The sequence below is a fragment of the Macaca nemestrina genome, chromosome 15 (genome assembly GCF_043159975.1).
Source record: "Macaca nemestrina isolate mMacNem1 chromosome 15, mMacNem.hap1, whole genome shotgun sequence".
Taxonomy (NCBI): domain Eukaryota; kingdom Metazoa; phylum Chordata; class Mammalia; order Primates; family Cercopithecidae; genus Macaca; species Macaca nemestrina.
In genome coordinates, this window is record NC_092139.1 from 26,540,860 (window position 1) to 26,554,061 (window position 13,202).

General features: G+C 49.6%; 1 protein-coding gene across 3 annotated transcripts in view; it reads left to right on the top strand.

Annotated features, from left to right (window-relative positions):
* The window catches only part of LOC105496324 (KIAA1755 ortholog), a 49,204-nt gene that overhangs the window by 2,294 nt on the left and 33,708 nt on the right, over positions 1-13,202 (top strand). For all 3 annotated transcript variants that reach the window (XM_011766656.2, XM_071079339.1, XM_071079340.1), the window contains exon 2: positions 11,728-11,925. In XM_011766656.2, coding sequence (XP_011764958.2) covers positions 11,728-11,925 — 198 coding nt within the window. The remainder of the gene's footprint in view (positions 1-11,727; positions 11,926-13,202) is intronic.

Sequence of the window (13,202 nt, forward strand, 5' to 3'; positions counted from 1 at the left end):
TGTCTAGTGTTTGGGGGCACCCCCATTGCAGATAATCTTATGGCACAGGGGCTTAGGGTTGATCCTGTCCCATGGTTTCCAAAGTTTAGTATCACTGAAACAACTTTTACACATCCACTTACTGGATAAAATATATAAGAAAATAATAAAATCTACTAATTATTATTTGCTCAATATTTTTCTTTAAATCAACTTACTTTGTACACTGAAAAATATATCTAAATAGAAAATTTTATATCACAACCATGAAAAAATCAGTATCCATTGTCATAAATAGGAGGTAACTAAGCCAGGTGTGGTGGCTCACACCTGTAATCCCAGCACTTTGGAAGGCCGAGGTGGGTGGATCACCTCAGGTCAGGAGTTCAAGACCAGCCTGGCCAACATGATGAAACCCCGTCTCTACTGAAAACACAAAAATTAGCCGGGAATGGTGGCAGGCACCTGTAATCCCAGCTACTCGGGAGGCTGAGGCGGGAGAATCGCTTGAACCCGGGAGGCAGAGGTTGCAGTGAGTTGAGATCGTGCCATTGCACTCCAGCCTGCTTCCTGCCTTGGGGGCTGGCAGTCCATGGAGAAGGCAGGTTCATCCACAGATAATTCTAGGCTGTGTCTGATGGGTGGTGGGGGTCCATCCCTCAAGCACATGTGTCCTGAAAAGCAAAGAGAAGAGAGGCAAGTCTGGAAGGACTCTGAAGGGTGGGCAGGAGGTTGCCCAGTCCAGGGAGCGGGCAGTGGAAGCAGAGACACAGAGATGTGTGTCCAGGCAGCACTTTTCAAGGTGGGGCATCCACCAAAGGTCCCAGGAAGGGAGATTTTAGATGGCGCTTAGACGAACATTTTTTAGTTTACAGCTTTTCATCTTAATGACTATTAGGAAGTAATTTAAACAGCACAAACACATAATAATAAATATAAATAATTTTTTTTTGAGACAGGGTCTCGCTCCATCACCTGGGCTGGATGGAGTACAGTGGTATGATCATAGCTCACTGCAGCCTCTATCTCCCAGGCTCAAGTAATCCTCCCACCTCAGCCTCCCAAGCAGCTAGGACTACAGGTGTGTGCCACCATGCTCAGCTAACTTTTAATTTTTTGTAGAGATAGGGCCTCCCTGTGTTGCCTAGGCTGGTCTTGAACTCCTGGGCTCAAGCGAGTCTCCTGCCTTGGCCTCCCAAAAGTGCTGGGATTATAGGCGTGAGTCACCACACCCAGTCAAAAACTAAATTTAAGTTAAAAAAGAATTGACAAAAAGTCAAACGTTAAGTAAATAATAATTAATAAAAATATTAAGCCATTAACAAATTAGAATATGTGAACATGGCAGAAAGAACCTCATGAACGGGGCCCATGATGATTGGAAAGCCCTGGGCTACAGCATAACGTATGTTTAGAAGAAGTAGGGAAGGTAGGCTGGGAACTGACTGACAGGCCACAGCACCAGGCCAGTGAGTTGCTAAGGCAATAGGGAGCCACCCGAGGTTGTTGAGCAGTGGAGGATCACAGTTGGATCTCTGTGTTAGGAAGCCCACTGTGATGGCTAAGAGGAGCCTGGCGTGGTAGCAGGGAGCCCGGGGAAAGAGACAGGACGGCTGGTGGTTATGTGCCCAGGGTCATACCCCAGCTCTACCATTTACTAGCCGTAGAGCCTTGAGCTCAGTTTCTTAACTTGTAAAATGGGAATAAAAATACCCAGCCCATAGAATTATTGAGATAAAATAGTTAATGGAAAATGCTTAGTGCGGGCCTAACACACAAGACAGCAGGAAGTAGCTCTGGTTACAATTGTGATCATGCTGTGATTTGGGTGGGAGATGGTGAGGCCAGGGCAGAGGGAAAGGGGAGAGGGAGAGAAAGGAACAAATACAAAACTAAGGCTCAGTGAGGGGAAGGGGGTCGAGGTCACGCCGATGATACAGACAGAGCTGGACTTGAACGTGGGTCTTCTGACACCCACTCACTTCTCAGTTCACGGCATCAGGGCTGTTTTTCCAGTTTCTGAAAGTTTTTTTCTACGAGCCAATACTCACTCATACCTCCACCCACACAAAAATAAAAAGAACTTTACGCAGAAGTTTTAGTTGGAAGTGAGCAAGAACTTCCTGGCAGCCAGAGCCACAGAATGCTGGTTCTAGAATCCCCAGCCTGGAGAAGTTCAGGAGGAGTGTCCCAGGTCACTGAGACTGGAAGCTACAACCTGACACCCGCTGGACTGTGTCTGGCTCACAAATGTGTTTGGCTTCGCCAACTTTTTCAAAATTGGGAGGTTTTACTGAAAAATCAGTAGATCAGGTGGTGCTGGGCCGAAGCAACACTCAGCTCATGCGGATGAGAAGGGGTGTGTGCCCCAAGCCCCTCTATTCCCTATTGCTTCTCTGGTGCTGAGGCTGACTATCTCCAAAGGGTGGAAGTGAGGGCTTTCTCACATTCAGCCAATGTCTGTCTTCATGTTACCTGTCAGGCCCCTGGAAGCATTTATTTATACCTGTGGCTGTTGGTTTAGACTGACTCTCCCTAGGCCTGAGGCAGGAAGATGAATGAGACAGATTTTTTTTTTTTTTTTGGGACGGATCTCACTCTGTCGCCCAGGCTAGAGTGCAGTGGCCCAGATCTCTGCTCACTGCAGCTTCTGCCTCCCAGTTTCAAGCAATTCTCCTGCCTCGGCCTTCTGAGTAGCTGTGATTATCGGCACCCGCCACCACACCCGGCTAGTTTTTGTATTTTTAGTAGAGACGGGGTTTCACTACGTTGGCCAGGCTGGTCTTGAACTCCTGACCTCAGGTGATCTGCCTGCCTCAGCCTCCCAAAGTGCTGGGATGACAGCGTGAGCCACCATGCCTAGCCAAGACAGATCTTTTTAAACCTTCTCACCAACTGAGGATTAACTGATCCCATTTAGAAACCACATCCCAGCTCCAAACCTTCTTGAACTCGAATATACTTTTTTTTTTTTTTTTTTGGAGTTGGGAACTCGCTCTGCCCAGGCTGGAGTGCAGTGGTGTGGTCATAGTTTACTACAGTCTCCACCTCCTGGACTCAAGTGATTCTCCTGTCTCAGTGCCTCAAGTAATTGGGACTACCATGAGCTACCATGCCTGGCTAAGTTTTTCTATTTTTTGTAGAGCCACTGCACCTGGCCCCTGATTATACTTTGAATTCTAGAATGCCCCTACTGGAAGGGCCCTTGGAGATAGATATGCCCAGTGCCTCCCTTTTGTAGATGGGGAAGGGTCACCCAGCGAGTCAGGGACAGAATCTCACCTTCCCTAGGCATTTTTTTCCCCCCAAGGAACAGGGCAGAGGTTGAAGGTAGTCCTAGGACTCTGTCCATTTTAGCTTTTATCAGTCCTCTCTTCCCAAGTAAGGAGGCAGCAGATGCTAAGTGATACTAAAATCTTTGCCCGTTTCAGTAAATGGATAAATCTGTACCTTTAAGAAAAGCTCAGTCCAGCTGGGCGCGGTGGCTCACGCCTGTAATCCCAGCACTTTGGGAGGCCAAGGTGGGTGGATCACCTGAGGTCAGGAGTTTGAGACCAGCCTGGCCAACATGATGAAACCCTGTCTCTACTAAAAATACAAAAAATTAGCTGGGTGTGTTGGCAGGTGCCCATAAGCCCAGCTACCTGGGAGGCTGAGGCAGGAGAATCGCTTAAACCCAGGAGGCGGAGGTTGCAGTGAGTCGAGATTGCACCATTGCACTCCAGCCTGGGCAGTAAGAGCAAAACTCTGTCTTGAAAAAGAAAAGAAAGGCTTAGTCCACATCTCAGAAGGTCCAGCTAACAACATCTGGTGAGAGCATTTACAAAGGGAACCAGCCTTAAAAACACATACACTCACACTTTTATTTTTTCCTCTCCTGATTATAAAAGCTATACAAGCTGGTTACGAAATGTTTGGAAAATCCAGCAAACTATGAAGAAAATTAAAAGGCTGCCTTACGAGGCCCCTGCCCCGCACAGTCCTCAGGAGTAACTGCGTTAACACTTAATGTCTACTTGGACTTTTTTCTAGGCTTACGTGGTTTTACTCCTACTGTCGATCATACTGTATGACACTGTTTTCTTTAAAAAAAAATTCCAATAGTCAGGGGTGGGAGAGTTGGCTGGCAAGGGACCTGTTTCTGAAGTAGTGGAGGTCTTTTGTCTCTTGATCTGGGTCAGTGGCTACAGGGTTCATACGTAGGTAAAAAAGCATCATCCTGTGCCTTTTATATGTGTGTATTTTACTTGATAAAAGTGGTACTTACGATTATGATAATAGTAGCTCATTGCAAAGACATTGAAATAGAAGTATACACACGCCCCTACTCCCCTGCCCAGGTATAACTGCTGCGAGCAAGTAGTCCCTCCGAACCTACAAGCTTCCCTGGGTCAGTCCGGAAGGTCATGAGCGTGGTGTAGGGGCCAGCAGCGCGGGACAGCAGACAGGTCTGCCTGTCCCCTTGGTGAACTCCTCCTCTGGCCTTGGGCTGCAGTAAGGGGGCTGTGGCTCGTCTGGTCTTCTTCCTTTTCAGCCTCACACCCGCTGGCTCCTGCCTGGGAACAGTTAAAGGCCCAGGCGGGCTGCAAGCTGTGCTCACTGGGAAGGAATGGAAACACGTCTATTAAGTTTCATGGAAATCATGTTGAGACGCCCACGTCTGGTGTTTGGGTTCCTGTGGTCCCAGGCTGGGCTGCCGGGTGGATTGGGAATGAGAGTGGCTAGCGTTCCTTCCTGCAGCCGCCTGGGCACCCCCACACCCACCACGGTGTGCTTCCTCCAATACTTGGACGGCTTATGAGCCCCTGGGGTTCAGGCCTGTAGTGGGTAATGTGCTGGCCAAGAGCTCGAAGCCCTGTTAACTTGGAACATTCTTCCTTTTTACTGGCTGCCCCTGAAATGGTAACAGTGTGTGGCAAACTGAGCCAATTTGTGAAAGCCAAGGGCGTCCCAGTCTCTGAGCCTTGCTCTGTGAGAGGTAAACAGTTTCTTCAGGTTCCTCTAGAAACTGGGAAGGACAGGCAGCTGGGATCGTCAGTCCCCACAGCTGGTGGTCCCCAGGCAGAGGGAGTGGCAGGAGACAATGGAGGATCTGGGCAGACTTGGCAGGCCCCAATCTGGATTGGATCCTGGCTCTGTCTCTCTCTTCTCTGTGGTCTTGGGCAAGGTCAGCCTCGGTTTCTTGACTTGCAAAGTGGGTCGTTCCTACTTGGCTCCTGGCACCGTTGTGTGGGCTAAGCAAGAGAATGCAAGTAGGGGACCTGGGCACAGTAGCCACCTGGAGACTGTTGTTATAACTGCAGTGACAGCAGTGGACACAGGGAGAGACGAGGAGAGGGGTGATGCTTCACACAGAGGCTGGGTCTTAAGCTTGGGCTGACAGGATGAATAAAAGTAAATAAGAATGAATAGCAATAACAGCAGCAGCGATGCCTTTGACTTTCCTCAAGACCCTCTACATCCACTAGCTCCTTGTGTCTCTAGAACGATCATCTGAATGAGGTAGGATAGGAATCAGCATCCCATCTATGTGCAGAAGGGGAAACTGAGGCACATCAGGGAAAGATAGTTTAACTCACTGTTTCCCTGAGGTCAGGATGCAGATCACAGTGATGACATAGATAACTGGCAAGGGGCCTCTTTCTGGAGTATGGAGATCTTCTGTCTCTTGATCTGGGTAAGTGGTTACAGGGGCTCATACATAGGTTAAAAAGGCATCAGCCTGTGCCCTTTATATTTGTCTATTCTACTTGACAAAAATGATACTTAAGATTATAATGGGGTCAGGCACGGTGTCTCATGCCTGTAATCCCAGCACTTTGGAAGGCCGAGGTGGGTGGATCATCTGAGGTCAGGAGTTCAAGACCAGCTTGGCCAACATGGTGAAACCCCATCTCTACTAAAACTACAAAAATTAGCTGGGCGTGGTGGTGGGTGTCTGTAATCCCAGCTACACGGGAGGCTGAGGCAAGAGAATCGCTTGAGCCCGGGAGGCAGAGGTTGCAGTGAGCCAGGATTGCACCACTGTACTCCAGCCTGGGCAACAAAGTGAGACTCTGTCTCAAAAAAAAAAAAAAAAAAAATAATAATAATAATAATAGCAGTGGCTCATTGCGAAGACATTGAAATAGAAGTATACACACACACACCCCTACTCCACTGCCCAGATATAAGCACTGTAAGCAGGTAGTTTTCTATGTCCCTCTGCACCTGCAAGATTCCCTGGGTCAGTCCAGAAGGTCAAGAGCATAGTATAGGGGCCAGGAATGGGGCCTGGTTAGACACAAGGTATGTCACAGACTGGAACTAAATGACATGGAACCAGTGATGAGACAGTCAGTTCCTTTCAAATTCTCTGAGCTTCTCCAGTCCTAAGGAGGAAGCCTTCCTCTGGTGATGTCTTTAACATCTCCCTGATGCATTTGGGAGAAAGAGAGGGAGAAGATACCCTTAGGCTCCAAGAGGTGACCAGATGTCCCTAGAATTTAATGGCACTATTCCTTTACATTGTTTACTTTTATTTTTTTTAAGTAGTTTATTTTCATAGAAATACAAACAGTAAACAAAAAATATACCTTATATAATGAGTAATATAGTTAAATATATTTTTATAAATGAAATAATATAAAAACCATCCAATGCATCATCAGTTTATTTTTGGAGTTACATTCTATTTATGCCAGTTTACAGTTATTTTTCCATTTACAGTGATGATGTAACAACAATTATTATATTTCCACAGATCCACCCAAACATGGTGATTCCTACCTTCTTCTTTTTGTCCTTGCCCTGAGATGTGCCTGGTAACATAGCCGCCCCCACATATCCCCACGTGTGTAGAACATCATGGCGCCCTGTATTTGCATATTAAAAGGCTAGGGTAGGAAGGCCAGTTTTTTCGTGGGCTACATGAGTGACATGCCTGGTCAAACCAATTCCCTGAGCCCCGTGCAAATCAGACACCACCTCCTCCAGCCTCCTTATATAAGCAGCCACTTTTCCCGCAGCACACGGGGTTATCTCTTTGTTAGAATCTCCCCTCCCTCTGTCTCCATAAGGGGGAGCTGTTTCCTTTTTCCTTCTTTCTTGCTTATTAAGCTCTCTGCTCCTTAAGACCACAAAATAATAATAACAATAATAATATGACCACAGAAATTGTAGTGATGGCTCTTACTTAATGAGCACCTACTAAATGCTAGTCCTGTGCAGAGAATTCGCATGTATTACCTCACCCAATCTTGATCAGCTCTTTAAGGTGGGTGTAATTACAGTCTCCGTTTTACAGATGAGGAAACTGAGGCACAACGAGTTAAATCTGACTTGCCAGGTACACACAACCGGTAGGTGACAGAACCAGAGTTTGAACCCCGGCAGTCTGGCTCCACTCGCGTAACTGCTGTGATGATATAGAGTCTCACTGAAAAACACAATTATGTAAGTTTTGAAAAAGTGAGTAGATTTGAAGAAAAAGAGTAAGTGCTAATAGTATACATGATATGAGGAGATGCTAAAAATCATGAAAGTCATCATGGGCCGGGCGCGGTGGCTCAAGCCTGTAATCCCAGCACTTTGGGAGGCCGAGGTGGGCGGATCACAAGGTCAGGAGATCGAGACCACAGTGAAACCCCGTCTCTACTAAAAATACAAAAAATTAGCCGGGCGCGGTGGCGGGCGCCTGTAGTCCCAGCTACTCAGGAGGCTGAGGCAGGAGAATGGCGTGAACCCAGGAGGCGGAGCTTGCAGTGAGCCGAGATCGCGCCACTGCACTCCAGCCTGGGCAACAGCGTGAGACTCCGTCTCAAAAAAAAAAAAAAAAAAAAAGAAAGTCATCATGAATCATTAAATTTCTACAACCAAAACAAAACAAGCTTAGCCCAGCTCAGTATGCTTTCTTTACACAAGGAAAGAGGTCCAGAGAGGGAAAGGACCTACTCAAGGGTGCACAGAGAGGCCGGAGCCGGTGTCTCAACAGAAAGGCCGTGTCTCAGGAGAGTCCACGTCTCAGGAGAGAGGAGGGAGTGGGGACAGCACACGGCAGGGGAGGGGACTGCTCCCAGGATTGCATGGGGTGGGAAATGTCAGGGTTTGACCATGATTGGTGGGGTTGGGGGGGATTAGAAGAGGATACCAGGCCAGATGAGATTTTCCCTGTTCTGCCAAGTTGAAGGCCTCTCCCCCCACCTCAGTGTAAAACCTCCTGGGTATGTGTGATTTCAGCACCAGGTGCCTGTTGGTCCATCATCCTGAGCTCACGGCCGTGGCAGTGCCTGGACCCTGTTTCCGTCACCGTGGGCTGTGGACAGTCATTCATTCACTCATTCATTCTACAAATAGTGATGGCGGCTCCCTGCGCCCAGCACTGTGTGGGCTATGGGTGGGAGGGAGCCTCGGTCCTCCATAAAAGCCTCCTGGCATTGGAATCTTGCTGGCATTGAGAAATGTCACCCTCCTCCTCCTCAGAGTTCCTACTGTATTTCTCTTTCTTCAGGGGCCTCATTTACTAAAATGATTTTTCCTTCCTAAATAAGCTCCCTTTGAGTGGGGTCCTTATTTATTCTCATCTCCCTTTGCACCCCTGGGCAGCAGGTGGACCTGGAGCTTGCAACCAGGCTGAGGCAACTAGAAGGGCCCCCATGAGGCTCATGACCCATGGTTCCTAAGACCATACCTGGGTGGAAGCCTCTGGCCTAGTCCAACTTGTCTGTTTGACAGAAAAATGGTAGTTCTGACCAGGCACAGTGGCTCATGCCTGTAATCTCAGCACTTTGGGAAGGCAAGGTGGGTGGATAGCTTGAGCTCAGGAGTTCCAGACCAGCCTGGGCAACATGGTGAAACCCCATCTCTACCAAAAATACAAAAATCAGCCAGGCGTGGTGGTGGGTGCCTGTGGGCCACAGCTACTTGGGAGGTTGAGGTGGAAGGATTGCTGGAGCCCAGGAAGTCAAGGCTGCAGTGAGCCGAGATAGCACCACTGCACTCCAGCCTGGGCGACAGAGCAAGACCCTGTCTTTGAAAAAAAAAAAAAAAAAAAAAAAAAAAAGGCTGAGCATGGTGGCTCATGCCTGTAATTCCAGCTATTCAAGCTGAGGCAGGAGAATCGCTTGAACCAGGGAGGCAGAGGTTGCAGTGAGCAGAGATGGGGCCACTGCACTCCAGCCTGGGCAACAGAGCAAGACTCTTTCTCAATAAAAAAAAAAAAAAAGAAAGAAAAGACAAGAAAAATTGTGGTTCAGAGAGGGACATTTTGTTCCCTCTGCCATAAAATTTATGAAGCACCTGTTTGTGCTGGGTCCTGTGCAGACACCAAGGCCCGAGAGAGGAAAAGAAGCCAGTGCTTGCTGTACCTGCCTCCTGTTGCCACTGCAGCAAATGATCAGGCACTTTAGTTTCAAGCTACACAAGTGTAGTATCTTGCAGGTAATAAAAGATCAGAGGCCTGACATGCATCTCATTGGGCCAAAAACAAAGTCTTGCACGGCTGTTTCTCTTCTGGAGGCTCTAGGGGAGAATCCATTTGCTTGCCTTCTCCAGCTTCTAGGAGACTCCCACATTCCTTGGCTCCTGCTCTGTGTTCCAAGCCAGCAACATAACAGCTCTCTGATCCTGCTTCTGTTGTCGTATTTCTGCTATTTATTTATTATTTTATTTTATTTATTATTGCTCTGTCACCTAGGCCGGAGTGCAGTGGCGCCATCTCGGCTCATTGAAACCTCGGTCTCCCAGGTTCAAGCAATTCTCATGCCTTGGCCTCCCAAGTAGCTGGGATTACAGGCACGCATCACCACATCTGGCTACTTTTTGTATTTTTAGTAAAGATGGGGTTTTGCTATGTTGGCCAGGCTGGCCTTGAACTCCTGACCTCAGGGATCCGCCTGTCTCGGCCTCTCTAAGTGCTGGGATACAGGCACGAGCCACCACACCCAGCCTATTTATTATTTTTAATGTAAGAAGAGATAGGATCTCATTATGTTGCCCAGGCTGGTCTCAAATTCCTAGCCTCAGGTGATCCTCCCACCTCGGCTTCCCAAAGTGCTGGGATTATAGGTGTGAGCCACCGCCCCTGGCCCATAATCACTTTTCCTCTTACCCTTCCCTCTTCTGCATCCTCTTCCACCTGGCGATTACACTGGGCCCATTTGTCTAATCCAGGATGGTCTCCTTGTTTTAAAGTCAGCTGATTAGCAAAATTAATTCCATCTGTAGCCTTAACTCACCTTTGTCTTATAAGGTAGCACGTTCACAGGTTCCAGAGATTAGGATGTGGGCATCATTGGAGGTCATTCTACCCATTACACCTGCCTTTAGATGGGAACTGCTGTAATAAGGGCACTATAGGAGCCCAGAAAAGGGGACACCTGATCTCACTGGGTAGTGGGGGCACCCAAGAAAATCACCTGGAGGAGGTGATGGCTGACCTGAGTCTTGAATGAGGAGTTGGCCAGGTGAGGAGGGGTGGAAGTGAAGGGCATTCTAGCAGGAGGACACTGCATGTGCGGAGACCTGGAGGTGAACGAGGGAAGGCATGTGCCACTGTGGCCAAAGCATGGAGAGGGGCAGCAAGGCTGGAGGGGAGGCGGGCGGAGGGCAGCTGCCAGAGCTCAGGGGAGCTGGATTACTGGAGGCTAATGCTTCCTGAAGACAGTGGGAACCCTTGAGAGGTTTGGAGCAGAGACTGATGAGGCCAGGTTTGCGTTTGAGAAAGGTCACTCTGGGGTCCTGGTGGAAACTGGCTGGGGTGAGAAAGACGAGAATTTGGCAGCCAAGGAGAGGAGTCAGGTGATCCTGGGTCCTGGGCCTGGTGTTCCTTCTCCTGGACTCTGACTGCCAGTGGAACGGGCTGACTGCCTTCTGGATCCCTTCCTGGAAGAGGCGGTGAAGCCTGGATGAGGGCGGGGAGCAGGGGACAGAGCGGAGTACCTGGCTGGAGAGCTGTTGGCGGAGGGGAAGTGGTGTGGGACACACTGCTGAGGGCTGTTTGTGGGTCGGGACGCAGGAGGAGAAGCAGTGTTGTGAGCAGATTTCTGGCCTAGGAGCCTGACTGGGCGGTGGGGTCATCACTGAGATAGGACTGGGGGAGGAGCAGGTTTGGGAAGTTGCCAGATTGGGTCTGATGTGTTGGCGGTTGGTGGCTGAGAGGCATCTAGGAGGTCCATGGAGGCAGCTGGCTATACGGTCTGCAGCCGTGGACTTGTATCAGTTATTGCTGAGTGACAAATGACCCCAAAGCGCAGTGGCAAAACAGCAATCACTGATTCTCACTCTCCCGTCTGCACGTGGACTGGGGCTGTCTGATCTGGGCTGGGCTTCCCTTGTGGCTCAGCTTCAGGCTACAGGCCTGCAGGCCAGCCAGGCGGTCAGACTGGGGCAATGGCAGAATCCTCTTTCTCTTTGACCCTGACCTGAATGCCCACCCCCAGACCCCTATTCCTACACGTCTCCTTGGATCAGCAGATGACATTTGAGCAAAGACCTGCAAGAGGTGTGGGAATGAGGCTGTCTTGAGGAAGAGCATTCTAGGCAGAGGGAACAGCCAGTGCAAAGGCCCTGAGGTGAGATTGTGCCTAGTGTGTTTGAGGAACAGGAAAGAAGGCCAGTGTGGCTGGCAGTGGTGAGTGAGGGGGGTGGGGTAGGAGAGGAAGTCAGAGAGTTAGCAGGGGCCTTAGGCATATGGGGCCTGGAAGGTCACGGGAAGTGGCCTCTGTCCTTATTATCATTGCTATTATCACCCCTTCCTCCTGTCCCCCACAGGACCCTCCACCCCTCGACACAGCTGTCCAGCATGCCCTGGCGGGCCTCTATCCTCCTTTCGAGGCCACAGCACCCACTGTCCTGGGTCAGGTGTTCCGTCTCCTGGACTCTGACTTCCAGGGGGATGGACTGAGCTTCCTTCTGGATTTCCTGATCCCTGCCAAGCGCCTGTGTGAGCAAGTGCGAGAAGCAGCCTGTGTAAGTCGAGAGGGAAACAGGGCCAGGGGCAAAGCTATCCCAGAAAGTCTTGGGGCTAGAGGCGGGCAGAGAAGGAGGTGGGCTGGCATGTGTCTTGTTTCACGGGGAACGGAGTGTGTGTGGGGACTTTCCAAGTATCATTGCTTGCCCAAGGGGAGATTTCAGCCTCCCAGATCGAGGGGGCTTTACCCTGTGACATCTATGAGTTCATTACATTGTACTGTCACCAGCAGAGAAGAAGGCCTGAATAAAGGCATCCTTGGGGGCTCCCTGGTCCTGGGGAGCCTGCCCTGCACCTGACATTGTGGGCACTGCCAAGTGCCTTGGGTGAAGTGGGACAGCTTCAGTGGAAATAGCAGAGAAGGTGCTAGAGCTTCCCCAGAGCCCCTGGACTCTTGAGTCCTTTCTCAAGCAAAGAAAGGACTCTTGCTTTCTTCCCCTGTGACCTCTTCAAACTCAGATCTCAGGGAGGCCTCTGCCAAGGCAAAGTGGAGAGAAAACTGTTTTAGCCAGACTCATTGGCTGCAAACGACAGAATCCTCACTCAGACCAGGGAAGGGTGGATCAGGCCTCAGGCCCAAGTTGATCCACTGATCAAACCCCTTGAAGACCCTTTCTGTCCCTAGTCTATGCTTCGCGCTGCTTGTTGGCATTATTCTTCCAGGCTAAGTGTTCCCACGAGGCTGGAACCCAGGGAAGCTCAAGGATTTATCTTCTACCCTAGAGAGGAAAATAAACTCTTTCCCATCCACTGCACATAGAAAAATCTCAAGGAAGGATCCTGACTGGCCAGGCTTGGGTCATATGCCCATTCCTGGACCAATCACTGTGGCCAGAGGAGTGGGGAACCAGGATTGACAAAGCTTGAGTCATGTGTCTACTTCTATGGTCAGAGGGTGGAGCTGTTTTAAGAAAAGGATGAGAAGGCCGGCAGTGGTGGCTCATGCCTCTAATCCCAGCACTTTGGGAGGCCAAGGCAGGCGGATCACGAAGTCAGGGGTTCGAGACCAGCCTGGCTAAGATGGTGAAACCCCATCTCTACTAAAAATACAAAAATTAGCTGGGTGTGGTGGCATGCACCTGTAGTCCCAGCTACTCGGGAGGCTGAGGCAGGAGAATCGCTTGAACCCAGGAGGCAGAAGTTGCAGTGAGCCGAGATCATGCCATTGCACTCCAGCCTGGGTGGCAGAGTGAGACTCCATCTCAAAAAAAAAAAAAAAAAAAAAAGAAAAGGAAAGGATGAGAGAAGCCTGAGGAGACCAAGTCCTCAAATGTCC